The 22,653-nt window shown below is 38.8% G+C and overlaps 1 protein-coding gene across 9 annotated transcripts in view; it reads left to right on the forward strand.

The window, feature by feature from the left end:
- UBE2E2 (ubiquitin conjugating enzyme E2 E2) overlaps window positions 1-22,653 on the forward strand; it is a 388,098-nt gene that overhangs the window by 219,334 nt on the left and 146,111 nt on the right. For 2 of the 9 annotated variants that reach the window (XR_011388222.1, XM_070072853.1), the window contains one exon: window positions 4,989-5,117. The exons of 6 other annotated variants lie outside the window; for them this stretch is intronic. Coding sequence is in view for 2 of the 3 variants with exons in the window: in XM_070072853.1 (XP_069928954.1) it covers window positions 5,071-5,117 (47 nt within the window). In the remaining variant the exon portion in view is untranslated. Of the gene's footprint in view, window positions 1-4,988; window positions 5,118-12,922; window positions 17,134-22,653 lie in introns of those variants that run through there. One more of the 9 variants, XM_051858872.2, reaches the window with a different exon arrangement.

Raw genomic sequence — 22,653 nt, forward strand, 5'->3', positions numbered from 1 at the left:
TCAGCATTATATGTAACTATAATATTAATTAAACCCATTTTGTTTGAACACTGAAAACATAATTTTCAACATTCTACAGTTAATATTCCCTGAAACTAGTAGGTTAGATAGAATACTGCTTCTGTTTGAGTAAAAGTTAATGCTTTTGAGACAAGCTGATACCCTTAACTGTAATATATGATTATGGGTGTTCTGCTTATTTTTATTACAAGCTTTATCACTAAGCGATTTTCTTTCAACATGTTAACAGCAATTTAGTGCTTAAATGTTAATTGAATATGGTAGCCAAAGCGCTATTTGAAAGGTCCATTTTTAAAAAATGTCAGGGTGAGGGCCGGCACCGTGGCTCACTTGTTAATCCTCTGCCTGCAGCACTGGCATCCCATATAGGCACCAGGTTCTAGTCCCGGTTCCTCCTCTTCCAGTCCAGCTCTCTGCTGAAACTCCTACATGTAATTTCAATTTACCACAAACTTTTTGAAGTACCGTGGTATTTTTGAGTATAACTTTGGACTTCAGTGTGCCCCATGAAATGCATGCTACAAAAGTAAAACTTACTTGGGAGTAAAAGAATGTTAAGTGCATTTTATGAAGATCTGGAATATTGTTATACTCATTACATTACTAATAAGAGGACCAGGAAATCAGGGTGAAAATCAGGCAGAATGTATTTGTTTACATCTTATTAACATAGCACTAAAGAAGAATACAGAATTACTTCTGGATTAAAAAGGAAAATTAAATACTGTAATTAAATTAAATACTAGATATACAGAATTAATCTGCCCCAGAAACAAAAGCACTTGTAATTTTTTAATAACGGTAACGTTATTTCATATTCTCTAACTTTGTGATAACTTTAAAGTATTAAGGATGAAAATGATTGGTTTTCTGATCCTAAGTACTCATAAACACATATAAAGCATTTTAAAATTTTTTCTAATTTGTTGGAAAGGTTACAGAAAGAGAGAGATCCTTCTCCATTTGCTGGTTCACTTCCCCATTTGGCTGGGGCTGGGCCAGGCTGAAGCCAGGAGCTCCATCTGGGTCGCCCACACAGGTATAAGGGCCCAAGGACTTTGGCCATCCTGCTGCACTCATGTGGAATGCTGGCTCAACCAGCTGCATCACATGCCCCCATGTGAAGCATTTTATGTATGCTTATTCCCTCCTGTGTAGGAAAGAAAATCTTAGTATGAAGCATAGTTGTAAGTATACTAAATTAAGGTGCCCTTTCTCAGGATGCTGAGCTTGCCTTTTTTTTTTCCCCTATAATATCCTTACAAAGCTTATTTTATGAACCTTCTTTTACATCAACACTCTCTGTTTAACCCATAGTGAGCTTTGAAAGTCAGAACTAGCCGGGACTGGCCCTGTGGTGCAGAGGGTTAAAGCCCTGGCCTGCAGTGCTGGCATCCCATATTGGCTGCCAGTTCAAGTCCTGGCTGTTCCAGTTCTGATCCAGTTCCCTGCTAATGCACGTGAGAAAGCAGTAGAAGATGGTCCAAGTCCTTGGGCCTTTGCACCCAAGAGAGAGATCTGGAAGAAGTTTCTTTCTAGCTCCTGGCTTCAGATAATCTCAGCTGTAGCCATTATAGCCATTTGGGGAGTGAACCACCGGATGGAAGACCTTTCTCTCTGTCTCTGCCTCTCTCTAAAACTCTGTCCAATAAATAAAATAAATCTTAAAAAAAAAAAAAAGAACTAGCAAGACAGATCATCTTCTCTTCTATATTTATCCATGACGAGTTTTCCTTCCTGGTCGGCACTATAAGGGAGTCTGGGCCATGTCTCCTGATTCCTCTGCTCTTAGAGGAATGTGGTTTGAGAAAGCTTCCACGACATACTTGTGTTTGCGTCTTATTTAATTTTCTTTGCTAATATATCAAATATCCATAATAATCTATTTCAAACCAAATTTAATAATTAAATAGCAAAAAATCATGAAATATGTAGTTCCTGTGTGGCCCACTAAACTCCTTCACAATGAAACAGTTCTTTCCAGTTTTCCAGTCACCTCTACAGTTCTCTTTTCTGGCCATTATCCTGTTCACAGCCATTAACTGACCCAGTTTTCAGTCTCTTCTTTTTCCGCTCTGTCTCCCTCTCTGAGCGCTCTGACCTTTGCTGAGGGTTGAGTCATTACCTGTGTCCTGCGTCTGTCTATCACTGACTTAGTGCCGGGGCCACTTTTCAGGTATTTAAATAACTAAGAAATAAACAGATGATGAAAGCAAGTGAAAGGGAAGCGTTTTTCATCAACATCAGGATTGTGTGATATGAAATGGGATTCAGAAGAGTTGAGGTCTGCTGTGAAGAAGCTTTGGTAGTTAATCATTAATGTGTTGTGCCCATAATCATTTAACATGCTTAAGAGTGATCTATAATACTTGAGATTCTTTTTAATAAGAATAAAATATTTTTATGTCAGAAATCACTGGATGATGGCTTCATTCGGCAGTTTTTCTGTTAATGTTTTATAAAATAATGGTACATCTTATTTCATAGTGAAATATGGTATTACATGGTTGTCTTCAGAGCCTTTGTTAACATCTGTGTAAATTATAAAAGAGACATCCCTTTCTCCAGGCCAAAACAGCCTTGCAACAGCATGTCAGGAGCAGAGAGCACCAGCAAGATTTTAGCTCCTTTCCGTGTGTATTTGGGTAGGGGGAACAGCACTGCCAGGTGTGGCAGCTTCCACTGTCCTTAATGTAATGTCAGGGAGCAGGTGTTTGGAATAGTGGCTAAGACACCCGTGTGCTATATCAGAGTCCATGGGTTCATTTCATGGCTCTGGCCTCTGACTCCAGCTTGCAGCATATGCAGATTCTGAGAGGTGGTGGTGATGGCCCAAGGGACTGGGTTCCTGACAGGCACTTGGGAGACCTAGACTGTGTTCTGGCTTTGGCCTGGTTCAGCCCTGGACCACTGTGGGTATTTGGGGAATGCAGCAGCTGAGAAGGAGTGCTTACTGTCTCCAACTCCCTCCCTCCCTCCCTCCATCTCAAAAATCTAAAACAAATTTAAAAAAAAATTAAAACAGCATTATATACAGTTTTAGACACTGCTGCCCTACCTTTGAATGATATGATTAAAAGAAATGTTGTAGGAAAAGTTTGACTATATAGCAAAGTGAATATCAAATCAGTGTTCAAAGGAATAGCTTCCATCTTTAAAAATCATTCTCTTTCATCCAAGGCGCTTCTCCCCACTTACCCAACCCCCTAATGCATAAGTCTATTGTGAAAAAGTTTTTATCTGTGGATGTCAGGGAATTTCTAGGTAGACAGGAAGTCTAGGAGAATTTAATTTTGAATGAGTCTGCCAGGTCAGTGACCTCATAATCTTTTCAGAATGAAGCTCTGGCCAGGAAGCATTCCAGTCCCACCCCTAGGTACTTTGGTCCACCCTTAAAAGGCATGCCTGTCTTTGATGTTTGATGTAGGTCTTTATTTGAAGTCTGTGGCAGTGTTTTTGTTTAGTCATATACTAACTAATTTTCACATTGATAGTGTCAAAAAATTTAATTTTCACAACATTTGACCAGCAGCGGTAAGCCTAAGATACCCACATAATGGAGATTTTAAATGCAATTAGGAATAATCTACTGAGTTAGTATTTTTTACGCATGTTCTAACATAAGGATTCTGATAGGAAGCTAATCAAGAATGATATTAGTCCTGTTGTGGAAACATTTAAACTTACAGTGACATTAAGTACTTGAATTTTGCAAAGCTCTTCTTTTATGAGTTGGAAAGTGATAGAATTTATATTCAAATGTATCATGGAACTTTGAATAAAATGCCTTTTTTGTTTAGGATTTCTTTCTGTATCCCCACCCCCATAATAGTAGAGACTGAGAAATGCGTTTGTAGTAAGCTGATCTCTAAATTGCTGTCTGGGAATATAATTACAAGAGATCACAGCAGAAAGCTGCAGCTCAGGAGATGAGAGGAGTAAAAGTGGGCAGATGGATCAGGAGCTGTGGTCCCTGGTGAGGAGAACGACGGCCTGAGTTTCGGTGCACGGCTCCTTCTGTTTACTTCTTCCTGGCATCTCCTATCTCAGTATTTGCCACAAGCTTAAATTTTCTGATTTTTTCATAGTTGCTAAGAAATGTGGTGTTATCCACCATCCAAAAGTATCCATAGGATTCTATTACATTGGACCTTTTACCTGACTGCCCTAAAAGTATGCCTTGCTGTGCCGTCATAAAATATGCTATCCATTTAAGCTGGATAAAGTTAGAATAACTGTTATGGAGATTCAGAATATCGATAGAATACATCTATCATTTTCCATTGTAACTGTGTGTTACAGCTGAAAGAATGAAAATATTCATCTTGTAGAATTAGAAAACATTTTTGAATGAACGTGTCCGTGAGAAATTTTTATTGTTAGCCACATTTCTAAATATCAACAAACTGCTTACATGGATTTCTTAAAAATTTGTTTAAAAAAAAAACCAGGTCTTTGTGTTTATTGAGTGTTTCATCACTGTTATTTGGTACCAAATCACACAGAATGGTCAGAAGTAAGTGGGTGAAATTCAAACACTTGCTTCTCATTTTCCAAGCCAATTTTAAAAGTTTGGATGGGGTGAGAATGAGAAGTTGTGGAACTTTGTGAGGGTTTTTGTTATATCTGATTATATCTGTTCTCTTCACCACTGCCCATTACTGACAATTAAAAAGCTAATTGTCTTTGTCTTTAATCCTGCTTGGAAAAGCCATCACCTGGTCAGTCTGATCTTTTCACCATTTAACTAGATCTGAGATTCTGATGGCAGTTCCAGGACTCTGCTGGTTGTTTTTCCTGGGGGACGGGACAGACACAATCAGTCACACATCATGATTGATCAGTTCTAAGAGTTTATCTCCTATAACTCTGCTTTAATTAATCCAGTAAGCAGTGTTTTTAAATATCTCAAAGGGGAAGAGTTTCAAAGCTGGCTAACAATGAAATTTCCCATTTTTCGCTGGCAGGAACCCCAGCCCCATAAGGGGAAGGTCCCACCAGTGCACAGGCCCCACATGGGGGCCCCGTCCTTAGTGAGGAAATGTCCCCATGAAGAGGAGTCCTCCTGGCCACTGGGCCCACTGCTGCCGTGCCACGTGAGTACAGCAATGGCTTTGAGGACCCCGGCAGTTTTTCCATTTCTTGGTAGCTGTCTGTCAGATGAGAGACCGGGCTGGGCCCTTTTCCTTTTCATCCTCTTAATAAGCATTTCCGAAAAGGAGACGAAAGCCTTCTTGCTTTGTTTTTGCCAAGTTTAATAAAAGAGTTTGTTGGGATAAGAGCTTAAGAGCTATTAGTTAAAGCTCAGTTGAATGTGATTAGGGCCGTGGTATTCAATAAAACTTCCTGCAGTGATGGAAATGTGCCATGACCATGCTTTCCAGGACAGTAACCGTTAACTGCACGTAGCCGCTGAGGACTCACAATGCGGTTGTCATGTAACTGAAGAATTCAGTCTTTAACTTTATTTCATTTTAATTCATTCTAATTTGGTTTGCCACATGTAGCTAGTAGATAATAACTGGACGGCTGATGTTTAGGTTCAGTCCTGTGTGTAAGATACCTGGCCTTCAAGTGTTCCTACACATATATGGCCTTACCTCTACTTCTGTAACATCCCAGAAAAATTTGCCATGTATCATATTAATTGTTGTAACTATGATTTTCTAATAGTAAGAAAATAACACTACTAACAGTTCTCATTTCAAAATTTATTCACCATATTTTTCTTATATAATTTTAATTATTTTATAATATTAAGAAAATTTATTCCATCTTAAAATTATTAAGTAATATCTGTTTGAATACCCCAGCTTTATCTTCTACTTTACATATTTTAAATTGCAACTTCAATATGTATATATAAGTAGTTATACACATTCAAATAACTTTCTTTTTATTAGTCCTTTTTAATGAGACAATAAAATTTCCTACATTAGTACAGTATGTGCAGCACTATTACAGAAACATTAAATTTAACACTCGCTAATTATACTGTGGTACTTAGAAGTTTCAATGTTTGGTTTTGGTGAGTGGGTTACTGCAATTGCAGATTAATTAAATTTATAGTTTTTACCTGCTGAGAGTAAATGTCCTTCCACTTTTGGGATGTCATTAAAAGTTGCTTTCATTGTAAAATGTTCATGAAGGAAACCTTGTAAAGCATATGGAGACACCATACTATCTTTGCAAGTTTTTCTGTAAATCTTAAACTATTCTAAATTTTTTTAGATTTTAAGAACTACATCACATTTTTTTCTTGCCATCCACATGGATTGATTAGTTTAGCCATGTATGCATTATGGATAAGAATTATCAGATCAGTAGTAGGTAGCACTTGCATAAGCCTTATTACATCACATTTGCAAGCATCCCAAGAGACACTGTGAGCATAATTTTATAGATGGTGAAGCAGGGACGTGGAAGAAATTTGAGCAGGGATATTTATGCAGCTGGTCAGTAACAGAACAGAATTTGAGCCCAGAAAGTTTGGGTTTAGAGTCAGTGATTTTAGGAGCTACATTGTGTTACCTCTTAAAGAGTCTCAATTATGGAATATAAGATTTGATCTGTCTTCTAGCAGTGTAGCAGGACAGACTTCATAGAAAAAAACTTCCAAAATAAACTAATACTTTGGCAATGAGGTGCTTTTACAACTTGAAAACAGATACGCTTTATTTCTGTTACTTATTATTACTTTGCATGAGGAATGTGTCCATATTCTGTCAGTTGGAAGCATCCATGTTGGTGATGTTTTAAAAATATATTTTCAATTCTTAAAGACGGTGGCCAAGATTGACAAAAATAAGAAGAGCAATGCCTAAAGAGAGTGGGAAGGAATATGGTTCTTATCTCACAAAGGTAGTTATTCAGGCCATGTGGAGTGATGTGCCTAGTACTATCTTACAGAATCATTACAATGTTTTAACATGTGCCTGTTATTATTATTATTATTACTAGATGTTAAAATGTAGGTATTTGATTGATAAAATTTAAACATGAGAATGGTTGGTGTTGAGATTTCTTTTTCTCTTTTACTTTTTATATGAATAATTTTCTAAAATGTTATACACATAGAAATAATACATATATATGGGGTACTATGTAATATTTTGACAATATGTATACATTCTATAGTGTCCAATCAAAATAAATGTCTGTCTCCTCAAACATTTGACATTTCTTTATGGTGAACATATTCAGATCCATTTTCTAGGGGTCTTTTTGTTAATGGAGAAATATAGAGTACATTATAGTCAACCTTCTATAAACCCCAGTTCTTACTCTTGTCTCACTATAACTTGGTATCTATTAGTCAACTTTCCGTCAGTCTTTGGTAATGGCCATATACCATTATTCCTTTGTTTGGACAAGTGAGATTGTACGATACATGTTGTGTGGCTTATTTCACTTAACATAGTGACCTCTTGTTCCATCCATGTTGTTGAAAATGCCAAGTTGCTTGCTTTTTATGGCTGAGTAGTATTCCATTATGTGTATGTATCACATGTTCTTTATTCATCACTAGGTAAACATTTAGTTTGTTTTAATTTCTTGGTACCAAAAGTAAGGCTGCAGTAAATGTGATAGTGCAGATGTCTCCTCCACAGACAGATTTCATTTGCCTTGAATATATACATAATAGTGGTATTGTTGGATCATAAAATAATTCCATTTTTCAGTTTTTCTTTTTTTGATGATAACCAATCTGACTGAAATGAAGTGATCTCTCACTGTGCTTTTGATTTGCATTTTCTTAACAATTAGTGATGTTGAACATTTTGTCATGTACCTGTTAACCATAAATGTTTGGTTCTTCTCCCTATTGTAATTGGATTGTTTGAGGTTTTTTTTTTTCTGTTTTGTAGTTGTTTTGCTATTGAATTCTTGAAATATCTTAGATGTTAATCATTTGTCAAGTGTACAGCTTGCAAACATTTTCTCTAGATTTGTAGGTTGTCTCTTCACTCTGTTGACTGTTTCCGCTGTTGTGTAGAAAGTGTGTTGTTTTCCAGATTCATCCATTTTGTTGTAAATGACCTTATTTCCTTTTTTTTTTACCACTATGTAGTATTTCATAGTGTACATATCCCATAATTTCTTTATCCAGTCCAGTTGACGGGCATTTTGGTTGATTCCATGTCTTAGCTTTTGTGAATTGAAACATAGGGTCCAGATATCTCTTTCATATGCTGATTTCATTTCCCTTGGGTAAATTCCTAGGAATGGAATGGCTGGCTGGGTCTGTATTCAGATTTCTAAGGTATCTCCATACTGTTTTGCAAGGGGACTTTACCAATTTACATTGCCACCAACAGTAGATTAGGATACCTTTTTCCCCACATCCTTGCCAGCATTTTTTATTTGTTGACTTCTGTATGAAAGCCATTCTAACTGGGGTGAAGTGAAACCTCATTGTGGTTTTGATTTGCATTTCCCTGATGGCTAGTGATCCTGAGAATTTTTTCATGTGGCTGTTTGCCATTTAGATTTCCATTTTTAAAAAATGTCTTTTGCCCATTTCTTCACTTGTTTTGTTGTTGAGTTTCTTAACTTCTTTATGTATTCTGGTTATTAATCCTTTATCAGTTGAATAGTTTGCAAATAATTTCTTCATTCTGTTGGTTGCCTTGTCACTTTCCTGAGTGTTTCTTTTACAATACAGAAGCTTCTCAATTTGATGTACTACCATTTGTAAATTTGGCTTTGAATGCTTGTGCCTCTGGGGTTTTTTCTGAGAAGTCTTTTCCTATGCCAATGTCTTGCAGGGTTTCTTCCATGTTCTCTAATACTTTGATGGTATCAGGTCATAGATTTAAGTCTTTAATCCATTTTCAGTGGATTTTTGTGTAAGATATAACATAAGGGTCTTGCTTCATATGTCTGCATGTGGAAATCCAATCTTCCCAGCAACATTTGTTGAAGAGACTGTCCTTGCTCCAGGGATTGATTTTAGCTCCTTTGTCAAATATAAGTTGGTTGTAGATATTTGGATTGATTTCTGGCATTTCTGTTCTGTTCCATTGGTCTGTCCACCTGTCTCTTTACCAGTACCAGATTGTTTTAATTATAAATGCCCTGTAGTATGTCTTGAAATTTAGTATTGTGATGCCTCCGGCTTTGTTTTGTTGTATAAAATTGCTTTAGCTATTTTGGGTCGCCTGTGTTTCTATATGAATTTCAGCATCATTTTTTCTATATCTGAGAAGAATGTCCTTGCTATTTTGATAGGTATTGCATTGAATCTGTAAATTGCTTTTGAAAGTATAGACATTTTGATGAAAGTATGGACATTTTGATGATCTATGAACATGGAAGACTTTTCCATTTTTTGTATTTTCTTCTATCTCTCTCTTGAAAGTTTTGTAATTCTCATTGTAAAGATCTTTGACATCCTTGGTTAAATTTGTTCCAAGGTATTTGATCTTTTTTGTAGCTAGTTTGAATGGCATTGATCTTAGAAGCTTTTTCTCAGCTGTGGCATTGTCTGTGTAGACAAAGGCTGCTGATTTTTGTGTATTGATTTTATATCCTGCTACTTTACCAAACTCTTCTATGAGTTCCAATAGTCTCTTAGTGGAGTCTTTTGGATCCCCTATATATAGAATCATGTCATCTGCAAGTAGGGATAGTTTGATTCTTCCTTCCCTGTTTGTATCCTTTTGATTTCTTGTTCTTGCCCAAAGGCTCTGACTAAAACTTCCAGGAATATATTGAATAGCAGTGGTGAGAGTGAGCATCTTTGGTTCTGTATCTCAGCGGGAATGCCTCCAACTTGTCCCCATTCAATAGGATGCTGGCAGTGAGTTTGTCATAGATTGCTTTGATTGTGTTGAGGAATGTTCTTTCTATACCCAATTTACTTAGAGTTTTTATCATGAAAGGTGTTGTATTTTATCAAATGATTTCTCTGCATCTATTGAGATAACCATATGGTTTCGTTCTTCATTTTGATAATGTGATGTATCACATTGATTGATTTGCAACCGTTGACCCATTTATCCCTGCATACCAGGGATAAATCTCACTTGGTCCAGGTGAATGATCTTTCTGATGTATTCTTGGATTCTATTGGCTAGAATTTTGTTGAGGATTTTTACATGTATGTTCATCAGGGAAACTGGTCTGTAGTTCTCTTTCTCTGTTGCATCTTTTTTCAGGTTTAGGAATTAAGGTGATGCTGGCTTCATTGAAAGAATTTGGAAAGATTCCCTCCCTTTCAATTGTGTTTTGAATAGCTTGAGAAGAATTAGAGTTAGTTCTTTAAATGTCTGTTAGAATTCAGTAGTGAATCCATCCAGTCCTGGGCTTTTCTTTGTTGGAAGGGCCTTTATTACTGATTCCGTTTCTGTCTTGGTTATGAGTCTGTTTAGATTTTCTGTGTCTTCATGGCTCAATTTAGGTAGGTTGTATGTGACCAGAAATCTATCCATTTCTTCTGTGTTTCCCAATTTGTTCGCATACAGCTATTTGTAGTAATTTCTGATGATTCTTTTTATTTCTGTGGTACCTCTTGTTACATTTCCTTTTTCCTCTCTAATTTTATTAATTTGGGTCTTCTATATCCTTTTTTTGGTTAGTTGGGCCAAGGGCCTATCAATTTTGTTTTTTTTTTTTTTTTTCAAAAAAAAACTGTTTTGCTGATCTTTTGTATTGTTTTTTTAATTTTAATTTTGTTGATTTCTACTCTCATTATTTATTTTCTCCTACTACTTTTGGGTTTGGCTTGCTGTTATTTTTCTAGATCCCTGAGATGCATTGATAGCTCATTTATTAGGTGCCTTTTCAATTTCTTGATGTAGGCACCAATTGCTATAAATGTTCCTCTTAACACTGCTTTTGCCATATCCCGTGAGTTTTGATATGTATTTGATAAGTATTGCCATCTTCATTTGTTTCCAGAAATTTTTTTATTTCTCTTTTGATTTCTTCAGTGATCCACTGTTCATTCAGGAGCATATTGTTCAGTCTTCATATGTTTGCATATGCTGTAGAGGTTACTGAGTTCCTGATTTCCAGCTTCATTGCATTGTGGTCCGAGAAGATACATGATATTATTTCAGTTTTTTTGAATTTACTGAGACTTGCTTTATGACCTAGCGTGTTGTCAATTCTAGAGAAAGTTCCATGAACTGGTGAGAAGAATGTATGTTCTACAACAGTAAAATGAAAAGTTCTGTAGATATCTGTTAGGTCCATTTGGTCTATATATAGTGTTGATTAACTCTGTTGTTTCCTTGCTGATTTTCTGTCTGGTTGATCTGTCCATTGCTGAAAGTGGGGTATTGAAGTCCCCTATTACTATTGTATTAGAGTCTGTGTCTCCCTACATACCGCTTAACATTTATTTTAAATAACCAGGTGCCCTGTAATTAGGTGCATATACATTTATAATAGTTACATCTTCCTATTGAATTTATCCTTTCATCATTACATAGTGCCCTTCTTTGTCTCTTTTAACAGTCTTTGTGTTAAAGTCTATTTTGTCTAATATTAAGATGGCTACATCAGCTCTTTTATGGTTTCTATTAGCATAGAATATCTTTTTCCAAAATATTCCTATTTGTTACTTTGGATTTTCTTTTTACTTTTACTGGGAGATTTTCTGCCTTTACCTTCTTTTGTAGTGTTGACCATGATTCTATGTTTCTGTGTACAGCACATCCTTAACATCTTTTGTAAGTCTGGACAAATTGTTTCCATTTCTGTTTGTCATGTAAGGTCTTTATTTAACCTTCATTCATCTATGAGAGCTTTGCAGGGTACAGTATTCTGTGTTGACAGTTTTTTCTCTTAAGACTTGGAATATATTTCACTGTTCTCTCCTAGCCTGTAGGGTTTCTGATGAGAAGTCCACTGTGAGTCTAATTGGAGAGCCTCTGAAAGTAATCAGTCATTTCTCTTATTCACATTTTAAAATCTTCTCTTTATGTTTTACTGCAGTGAGTTTGATTACAATGTGTCATGGTGAAGATCTTTTCTGGTCATGTCTATTAGGAGTTCTATGTGCTTCCTGTACTTGGATGCCCCTTTCTTTCTCCAAAATAGGGAAATTTTCTTTTATTATTTTACTAAAAAGGCCTTCTAATCCTTTCTCTCTTTCCACACGTTCAGGAACTCCTAAAACCTGTATGTTGGGTCATTTGATAGTATCTTCCAGATGCCCAACAGTGGTTTGTTGGTTTTTTTTTTTTTTTTTTTGGTTGTTGTTTTCTAATTTCTTCTTGTTTTTTATCTGACTGTATAATTTTTTTTTTTTTGACAGGCAGAGTGGACAGTGAGAGAGAGAGACAGAGAGAAAGGTCTTCCTTTGCCGTTGGTTCACCCTCCAATGGCCGCCGCGGCCAGCGCGCTGCGGCCGGTGCACCGCGCTGATCCGAAGCCAGGAGCCAGGTGCTTTTCCTGGTCTCCCATGGGGTGCAGGGCCCAAGCACCTGGGCCATCCTCCACTGCACTCCCTGGCCACAGCAGAGAGCTGGCCTGGAAGAGGGGCAACCGGGACAGAATCCGGCGCCCCGACCGGGACTAGAACCCAGTGTGCCAGCGCTGCTAGGCTGAGGATTAGCCTAGTGAGCCGCGGCGCCGGCCATCTGACTGTATAATTTCCTGTGATTTGTTTTCTAAGTCAGATATTCTTTCTTCTACTTCACCAATTCTGTTGTTAAGGCTTTCCACTGCATTTTTTATTTGTTCTATTGATTTCTTCATTTCCAAGATTTCACTTTGCTTTCTCTCTAAGATCTCAATTATATGGGAGAAAGTATTTAAGTGTTGTATTTTTGGGGGGAGTCAGTGTGTGTTCCTTATTCTTGTTTCTTGAGTTGGTGTGTTTATTATTTGGCATTTGTGAAGATACTCATTGGTTTGTTTGTTTGTTTTTTGTTTTTTGATTTTTTTTTTTTTTTTTTTTTTTTTTTTTTTTTTTTTTTTTTTTGCTGTAGTGGCTTTTATCCTTGGACTATGTCTGTGTGGATTAGTGGAGTGTCTGCTTTCAGGGGATACCTAGAGGCATGTGGTGTATGTGGCCAGGGAGCTCTGTTCAGTGCTCCAGGGCGAAGGGATTATTAAGGTGACACCCAGGTTGGGCATGGTAAATTTTTTTTTTTTAAGCAGAAAGGAAATTCATTCTGTTGCCATAGATTCAGCTCTGTTCCTCTGCTCAAAGGAGACCAGTGTCTAGGCGGTAGCCCCAGTGGGTATAATATTCATCCACACTTCCACAAGGACCACACAAAGGATCTGTGCAGCCTTTGGTGTAAGCATATTCCCCAGCAATGTCCCTCACCAGGGAACCAGGGAGCCCTCGGCTTGTGTAACCTCCCATGAGTGATTGCCCAAAGTCCCAGCCACAGACTGAGCCTTCCCATACAGTCTCAGTGTTTTCATAGTCCTGGCACACAACCTTCCCACATTCATGAGCACCCAGCCCCCTATCAGTTCTCACCACCAGACTAAGGTGTCTCCACTCAGCTGGTTGTTGGGCATGGACAAGAGCTGGCGCAGCTGTTACGTATGTCCAAGATGGTGCCTGCTGTCTATCAGCTTGTTACAGGATGCCGTTGCAAGGTGATCAGGGAGAGGGAAACTGCCCCCCAACTTTTCTCCTCTAATTTTGCAATACACCATCCCCCACAGGGCTCCAAGCCAGATTCCCTCCAGGCTTTTCCTGCGGCTTTATCGCCAGTGGCATGGGCTGCTGCAGTCTGGTCTCACTTCACTGCCCAAAGGTGGTGCACTGGCTCTCGGCTGCTGGGGTTCCGATTTGTGTATGTCCACACCCTTCACCTAGGTCTGCCATGTCCCTCTAAACCTGCATGGAATTTCCTCTACTGTTTTCTCCCTAACTCTTCCAAGAGACTACACTCTCTCCACTTTTTTTAAACTGTCTTCTCCTAGACTAGAGCAGCAGACTCCCTCCCTTCTTCATCACTTTAATCCTCCTTCATTTATTTCTTTCCTTTGACTAGTATGATAGTAGCTGTTGGCTTGTTGTGTTGAGGTTTGTTCCTTCTGTTTGTTTAAAGTTTTTTATCATTAAGGGATATTAGATTTTATCATATATCTTTTCTGTATCTGCTGAGATAAACAGAAGATTTTTGTCCTTGATTATGTTGATGTGATGAACCATATCCATTGATTTGCATATGGTAAACCATTCTTGCTTCCCTGGGTGAACACCACTATTGATTTTTAGGAGCAAGTTGTTTAATTAGTACTAATATAGTGGCCAAAGTTTTTCTTTTATTGCTTCTAAATTTTCTTTCATTGTGGTCAGAAAAGATACTTTGTGATTTCTTTTTTTAAATTTTTAATTTTTTCAGACTTGTTTTGTGATCTACTATGTTTTTTATACTGGAGAACAGAAGAAGCATTCTGTTGCTCTTAAATAGAATGTTTCTATCTGGTCCAGTTGATCTAGGGTGCTATTTAATTCTATGGTTGCTTTATTAATCTTCTGTCTGGACATTCTTTTCGTTTCTGAAAGTGGATGTTTAATGTCCCCTGTTATCATCATTTGAGATTTTTCTCAATTCCATTAGGTCTATTAATATTTCCTTTATATACTTAGGTGCTATAATATTGGGTCCATAAATATTTACAACTATTATTTTGTCTTGCTTCATTAAACCCTTTATGTAATGACCTTCCTTGCCGCTTTTTACTACTTTGATTTAAAATCTATTTTTTCTAATATAACTAGTTCTGTATTATGCACAGTCCTTAGAGCTAAAGTGGGTTTCTTGAAAACAGCTTATAGCTGGCTCTTTTATTATTTTATTACTATTATCATCCATTTGATCAGTGTGGGTCTTTTAATTGAAGAATTTTATCTATTTAATTTGTTAATTATTAATAGATAAGGGTCTTGATGTCATTTTGATTGTTGCTTTTGGTTTATTTTAGTTTCCTTCTTTATCCCTCCCTTATAAACTTCCTTTGTGGTTAAGTGATTTTTATTTTTGATAACTTGTTTATAAATTTTGTTTTGTGATTAAAAAACATTTTTTGTCATAACACACTTTTGAAATGATCACTGGTTTATTCAAATAGAAAAAAGATAAGAATTCTTAATATTGAACTCTACACTTGTACTCCATTTCTCCCATTTACCTTTTTTTCATATTTTGTTTTTGTTGTACCATTTTACTTCTTTCTTTGTTAGCTGTGCATTAGCATTTTTATGTAATTATTATTTGTTTTTCATCTTCATAGTAAAATTATGAATGATTTATATACTGTATTTAGAAGATTAAAGCATTCTGAATTTGTGTACGCTCACCAGTGAGTCTTCTACTTTCTAGTATTTTTTCCTTGCTCATTAACATCTCTTCATTTAGCTTTTGTTTTTTTTTATAATAAAATTGTTTTGATTTTTAGATTTGAAGAATTTCTTTAGCATTTCTGTTAAAATAGATCTGATGGCAATAACTTTCTACAGCTTCTGTTTGTCTAGGAATGGCTTTATCTCCCGCCTCACATCTGAAGGATAGCTTTGCTGGGTATAGTATTCTTGAATGGCAACTTTTTTGCTTCACTACTGTGAAAATCTCATCCCACTCCCTCCTATCACTAAGGTTTCTGCTGAGAAGCCTGCAGTAAGAAAATTGAGATGCTTTTGCTCTCAGAATCCTCCTTAATTTTTAACTTTGGAGCATGTAATAATATGTCTTCAGATGAACTTGGTTAGGTCAATCAGGTGGATAATCTCGTCTTCTTATACCTGGATGGTTGTACCTCACCCCAGGTTTGGGAAGTCTTCTCTTAACCATCTCCTTGAATATGCTTTCTACCCCTTTGACATTCTCAACTCTTGAACTTCAATAACTTGGATATTTAGTCTTTTCATGTGGTTTCAAAGTTCCAAGCTTTCTTCGTTGCTCTTGATTCTTTTCTCTCCTCCTGCTGTATATTGTCGAATAGCCTGTTGTTGAGCTCACTGATTATTTGTGTTTACCCTACTTTCCTATTGATGCCTTCTGTCTTTTAATGTTGCTTAGGTTAAGTTTCAGTTGATGGATTTCTGTCTTTAATTTTTATACTTCTGTGTCTCTGTTGAAGTATTAATCATTTATCTGTGGTCTCTTAAAGTTTGTTAGGTTTCCTGAAAAGAACTATCTTGAGCTCTTCATCTGAGTATTTGAAAGTTTCAGTTACTAGATGGTTGGTTTCTCTGTCACCTTAGTTTGTTAGGTGAGGTCAAGATACCTTGGGAGTTTTTCATGCTTGTTGGTGTGTGATCCCATCTGCGCATAGAAGGATCACTTACAATAACCTGGCTTTGTTTTTGGCTGTCCTTCCAGAAACTCTAAGCAGTCTCTTTATTTTTTCTGAGACTGTGGAAACTTCTATTTCAGCATTAGATGACACCCTCAGTCAAGGTTTGCCTCAGGCCCACCGTTGCTGTATTTTCACTATTTCTGTCCTAAAATGCATCCCAAGCTCCAGTTTGTTTCAAATCCAGGCTGTGTATTGTACAGAATGCACTGGGGAATTGTGTAAAAAAATGGGTAGTTCATCCCTACAAACGTCTTTCTGGGGCTGAATTTGGCCTAGATGCCTTGTACTGTGGCCATAATGGAAGATCACCTCTGGACCTCCAGTCCACTGGCGCTTGCACAGGCTGGGGATAGGACTACAACCCACCCTGCCATGTTCTGTCTGCTGCTGAGATGGACTCAGCCTGAGTCCACTCCTGCCAGCCACTGGGAGGCCTGACTGGGATATAATACTGACTACCTGGGGCCATAGAGCTCCATTTAGCACAACAGCAGATTCACAGCCTCCATCTGCAGACACTGGCGTGGGGATAGGGACCTTTAGGATCTGCTCATAGGTGGGTTTTACCAGCCTAACAGAGTCCCAGTCCAGACATGTAGTTTCTTGTCTTCCGAAGGCTGGGAAAGGGGTAATAGAGATAACTCCTCAACAGGTCATACCTGCTTCTATCTCACAGTCACCAGGGCAACATGAGGCTGACAGCATTACACACTAAAATGAGTTTGTCTCATCAGGTTGCAGGTCTCCAACTGATTGACAGTTGTAGAGGCTTTGTCCAGTCACTGGTTGAAATCGGCTCCTCCTATTGGAACACAGATCTCCACCTATGCCAGGGTAAGTTTAGAGGCTCTGGCTGCAGTCACTGTCTAGGAATAGAGGCCTTTGGACTTTGTTAGCTGCTGGGTCTCCAAGCAGCAGGCCGAGATCTGGGCTCCGTGTCAAGGTCCTCAGCGCCCCTCTTCAGGAGCTGGAGTCTTGCTCCACATTTTGCTGGTAGCTGGATGAAGGGTAGTAGAGACTGCTGGATGTAAAGGCTCCAGATCTTCTGTCTGCAAGTGAGGGCCAGTGTCCAGGGTCACGGGGCTCTGCCCTTTATATCACACTGGGCCTGACAGTGTGATTCCCTCCCCCAGAGCACTGAGGTCCCTCACTCCACGCTGTGCTCCTTAAAGCTGGGGGAGGAGTAACAAGCCACTTCTTTCCTTCTTGCTTTCTGCAATGCTGCACTTTGGTCTTGCACCTGGCCTCCATAGCTCCTTTGAAGGTGACCTGGTGTTTGAATATCTGTTCAAATTAGTGGCTCTCCAGAAGGTGATTGCTGGAATGGCTCTATGTCTCTGGTAGTAAGCTTTTTTTTTTTTTTTAAGATTTATTTTATTTATTTGAAAGACAGAATTACAGAGAGAGGTAGAGACAGAGGGAGAGGTCTCCCATTCGCTGGTTCACTCCCCAGATGGCCGCAACGGCCGAAGCTGCACCGATCGGAAGCCAGGAGCTTCTTCTGGGTCTCCCATGTGGGTACAGGGGCTCAAGCACATCCTCTACTGCTTTCCCAGGCCACAGCAGAGAGCTGGATCAGAAGAGGAGCAGCTGGGACTAGAATCGGCGCCCATATGGGATGCCGGCACTTCAGGCCAGGGCGTTAACCCACTGCGCCACAGCACCAGCCCAGTAGTAAACTTTTTAACATTTCTTTGAAATGTTTTTCTACGCCTTGCAGAATTTTTTCCTGGAGAAAAATATGAAAGGAAAGAGATGGAGTTGGCTGTATAGCTTGAAAATTGCTGCAGATGAATCAAAGAATGCTTATTTTTATATCTGTATTAAAATTTTTAAAAAGACTTTATTTGAGAGGTAGAGTTACAGAGAGAGGGAGAGACAGCGAGGAAGGTCTTCCGTCCACTGGTTCACTCCCCAAATGGCTGCAACAGCTGGAGCTGCATGGATCCGGAGCCAGGAGCTTCTTCCAGGTCTCCCACGTGGGTGCAGGGGCCCAAGTTCTTTTGCAGTATTCCAGTGATTTTCCAGGCCATAAGCAGAGAGCCGGGTCAGAAGAGGAGCAACCAAATCTGCACCCAGAAGGGATACTGGCACCGCAAGTGGAGGCTTAACCTACTACACCACAGTGCTGGCTCCAATTTATTAAGTAAAAATTTCAGGACAAAAATCATGTTTGTGGAGAAAATAAGAGGATTTTAAATGTTAGTGTACACTTCTCCGTTAAATTTTAGATTTAGAATCTTAGAATGATACCCTAGCTTGATCTAGTTACAAACTTTGTTAGTCCATGTGATTCTTGTTACCCAAGATGGTTTGATTGTCACTGCATAATTCTGTGTTGAGCAAAAGAGGTGGGAAACTTGATGCCTGCTAGGAAAATAACATTCTGATATCATCATTCCAAAACGGGAGGGAGACGGCAAGGGGTCTGGTGAGTGCAGTAAGAGGAGAAAGACCTGAAAGACTGTAATTTATTCTAAAACACCTGTTATCCAGTGGAGTTTCAGGATGGACAGATATTTTTATGCCATTGAATTCTCCCTCTGCAGCACATAGGGTGCCCCTTTGCTCAGCCAGCAGCCATCTATCCTGTATTTCCCAGAACAGCCCAGCTTTCTGGTGTCCAGCCTTGTTTTTCCCTTACATGCACTTATAATGCTTAGACCATATTTTTGGATTTTAATGGAATATTTGGAAAAATTACTCTATAAAATAAATGATATGTAAAGTATTTTGCAACTGTTCATTGGCAGCAAACATATGCATTAGATTCTTGAATACTTTAAAAAAGTTATTTGAAAAGTGGAATAGAAGGTAAATTTATTTTGGTAAAAATTTCTGAAATATGTATATAGTTTTTCATAATGCACATTTTCCATGCATATTAAAGACCCTTCATATGTTTGAATCTCCATTTCTATAGCAGGTGGAATATCCTGGTTTAGTGTGTGTCATTTTAAAAGTGTCAGTTAAACCAGCCTGATGGTTGTTTTCTCTGCATGCTATTAAAAATACTGAGTTTTTTTTTTTAATGAGGACAGATTAAAAATTCATCCATCTCTGTTGAATACAGTATGTTGTAAAGCCTTCAGTTTGTTTCTGCTTTTTGTGGTGAGCAAAAGAAAAAGAATGTTGAGGATGGCGCTGTGGCTTAGCAGTTTAAGCTGCCCCCTGAAGTGCTGACATCCTATATGGGCACCAGTTCAAGACCTGGCTGCTCCACTTCCAATACAGCTCCCTGCTAATGGCCTGGAACAGCAGTAGAAGATAGCCCAAATGCCTGGGCCCCTGCACCCACGTGGGAGATCCAGGGGAAGCTCCTGGTTCCTGGGTTTGGATCAGCTCAGTCTGGCCCTTGTGGCTATTTGGAGAGTAAACCAGCAGACGGAAGGTCTTTCTTGTCCTTCTCTCACTCTAACTCTGCCTTTCAAATAAATAAATAAATCTTTAAAAAAGAAAGGAAGGGAGGGAGGATAGAAACAAAGAGAATGTTTTATCTTTAATCTGTCTTTTATTAAAGAGTTTTTATTTATTTATTTGAGAGGTAGAGTTATAGACAGTGAGAGGGAGAGATAGAGAGAAAGGTCTTCCTTCTGGTGGTTCACTCCCAAAATGGCTGCAATGGCCAGAGCTGCACCAATCCGAAGCAAGGAGCCAGGTGCTTCTTCCCAGTCTCCCATGTGGGTACAGGAGCCCAAGCACTTGGGCTATCTTCCACTGCCCTCCCGGGCCACAGCAGAGAGCTGGACTGGAAGAGGAGCAGCTGGGACTAGAAATGGCGCCCATATGGGATGCTGGCACCACAGGCAGAGGATTAACCTACTGCGCCACAGTGCCAGCCCCTAACCTGTTTTTAAAAAGAGATTTGGTATGGATATAGTTTAAGGAAGTTAAACAGAACAGATTCCTTCAGAAAAAAGTATATTTTAGCATACATTCTGTCTCTTAACTTGTATCAATATTACAACAATAGAACTGAGGTACATAGAAAAATTGTTTGGGGAAATTTAAAATCTCTATGCTTTTCTGAGTCTAGAAAGAGAATCATTAAAGATTCTAACAGTGTAAATCAAGATATTGTATATAAACCACTTTATTAAACAATGAATAAATTTATCATGTAGATTTTCCCATTCATCTACAACCAAAAGAGTTTTGCAGGAAAATATTACAGCTTTCTTTTCAAGATATATTTGCATCTCCTAAGTGTTAAGATGGTATTAACACCTAGGTAATGTGGAAACCCTTCCCAGTTTCATTATATTGGTTATGGTTACCTCCCAAAGAAGACACATGTCTGAGAGTTAACAGAATGTCTGCTCTAAAATAACCTGGTGGTGGGCATTGAGCATGATGGTTAAGATACCATTTCAGAGCGTCTAGACTCAAGTCCCAGCTCTGTTGCCACTGCAGCTTCCTCCTGATGCACGCCCTGGGCGTCAGCAGGTGATGGCTCAGGTGGTTAGGTCCTTGCCACCCACATAGGAGACCCAGAATGACTTCCTGTCTCCTGGCTTTAGCCTTAAAATGTGTGCAGGTTATTGAGGAGGGAACCAGAGAATGGAAGATCTGTATATCTTTCTCTCTGTCTGCCCGTCAGTCTCTCTACCTTTCATATAAATAAAAATAAATATAGAAATGTAACCCAAAGTATAGACTTCTGTATTCTTTAGTTTCACAGTAGTGAAGCAGCATTCCTGAGTGCAGGTATTTAACTTTTTAGAATCATAGGCTACTAGATCTTAAAGGGAAGAATAAGAAACATTTTAATTGCCTTAATTTTGTTTTACCTGAATTTTTATTATCTTACGAACTTTTTGGATGCCCATTAGCTGCTCTGAATTTTATTTTAATACTTTGTAACATTCATTTTAATAGTACTTAGGTATACTGTCTTCTCACACGTGTTTATTAGTTACTAATTTTTTGGCAGAATATATAGAGAGCTTGTTATTTAAAAGAAAAATCTTTGAAAAAGAATGGCCTACTTTAAAAGATGCTACCCATGAAGCCAGGCCATAGTTTGAAAACCGGGAGCTGACTCACCTTTTAAGAGGGTCTCATATCCAAGTGCTTTCTATCAATCTGCTGAAGTCTGATTTAAGGCTCACATTCAGCCTCGTTTCTTTAAGTCTCATAAAGAACTATAAGACAGTTATATAACAAATTGCCACAAAGCCAGGTCATGGGCTAGAGGAAGTCAGCAAACAGATGTAACAGAAATGCACATGGCTTGACTTACAGTACATGAAACGCCACCTTGTAAACCAGTAACACAGACTGTATTCCAGCCTGCTAACAGCATGGTCCAGCAGCTCCCTCCCACCTGTGGCTGATGTCTGGACTGTTTACCTGTGAAGGCAGCAGGTGTGTTTGGACTAAGTGAAAGTCTTAAGATGCCAAACTCTTTGTCACCAGCATACAAATGTAAGCACTAAAAAGGAAACACTACCTCCCTGTGAGTTGTTTTCTGCTAAGCTCACTAAGCTCTGTACTAACTTGAGTATAAGTTCTGAACCTTTTTGGAGATGGAGATGAGAATAACAGAGTTAGTATTTAAAAACTAAGAAGAAGAGTGAAGCAACACAAGAATCATTTGAAAACCAAAGACTTAAATAGGAGAGAAGTTCTGTGGCATAGCAGGTAAAGCTGCCACCTCTAGTACTGGCATCCATTTGGGCAGCAGTTCAAGACCCAGCTGCCCCACTTCCGATCCAGCTCCTTGCTATGGCCTGGAAAAGCAGTAGAGGTTGGCATAAGTCCTTGGGTCCCGGTACCCTTATGGGAGACCCAGAAGAAGCTCCTGGCTCCAGCCATTGCAGCCATTTGGGGAATGAACCCGTGGATGGAAGATGTATCTCTTTCTCTCTCTCTCTCCCTGCCTCTGCCTCTCTCTGACTCTGGCTTTCAAATAAATAAATAAATCTTAAAATAATAATAATAATAAAAAAGACTTAAGTGGAAGTGGTTTGGGGAGCTATGTTTGTATCAGTCACCACCAAGCCTCAGTGGAGTATTTATCAACCATGAAGTCTCTTGTTCAGTAGGAGGTTAAGAGGATAATCAGTGGGCCAGCACTGTGGCACAGCAGGTTAAAGCCCTGGCCTGAAGCACCGGCATGCCATATGGACGCCAGTTCTAGTCCCGGCTGCTCCTCTTCCAATCTAGCTCTCTGCTGTGGCCTGGGAGAGCAGTGGAGGATGGCTCAGGCCCTTGGGCCCCTGTGCCCACGTGGGAGACCAGGAGGAAGCCCTGTCTCCTGGCTTAAAGTCCTTGAGTCTCTGTACCCTTATGGGAGACCCAGAAGAAGCTCCTGGCTCCAGCCGTTACAGCCATTTGGGGAATGAACCAGTG

Source organism: Oryctolagus cuniculus, chromosome 4 (genome assembly GCF_964237555.1).
Source record: "Oryctolagus cuniculus chromosome 4, mOryCun1.1, whole genome shotgun sequence".
NCBI lineage: Eukaryota > Metazoa > Chordata > Mammalia > Lagomorpha > Leporidae > Oryctolagus > Oryctolagus cuniculus.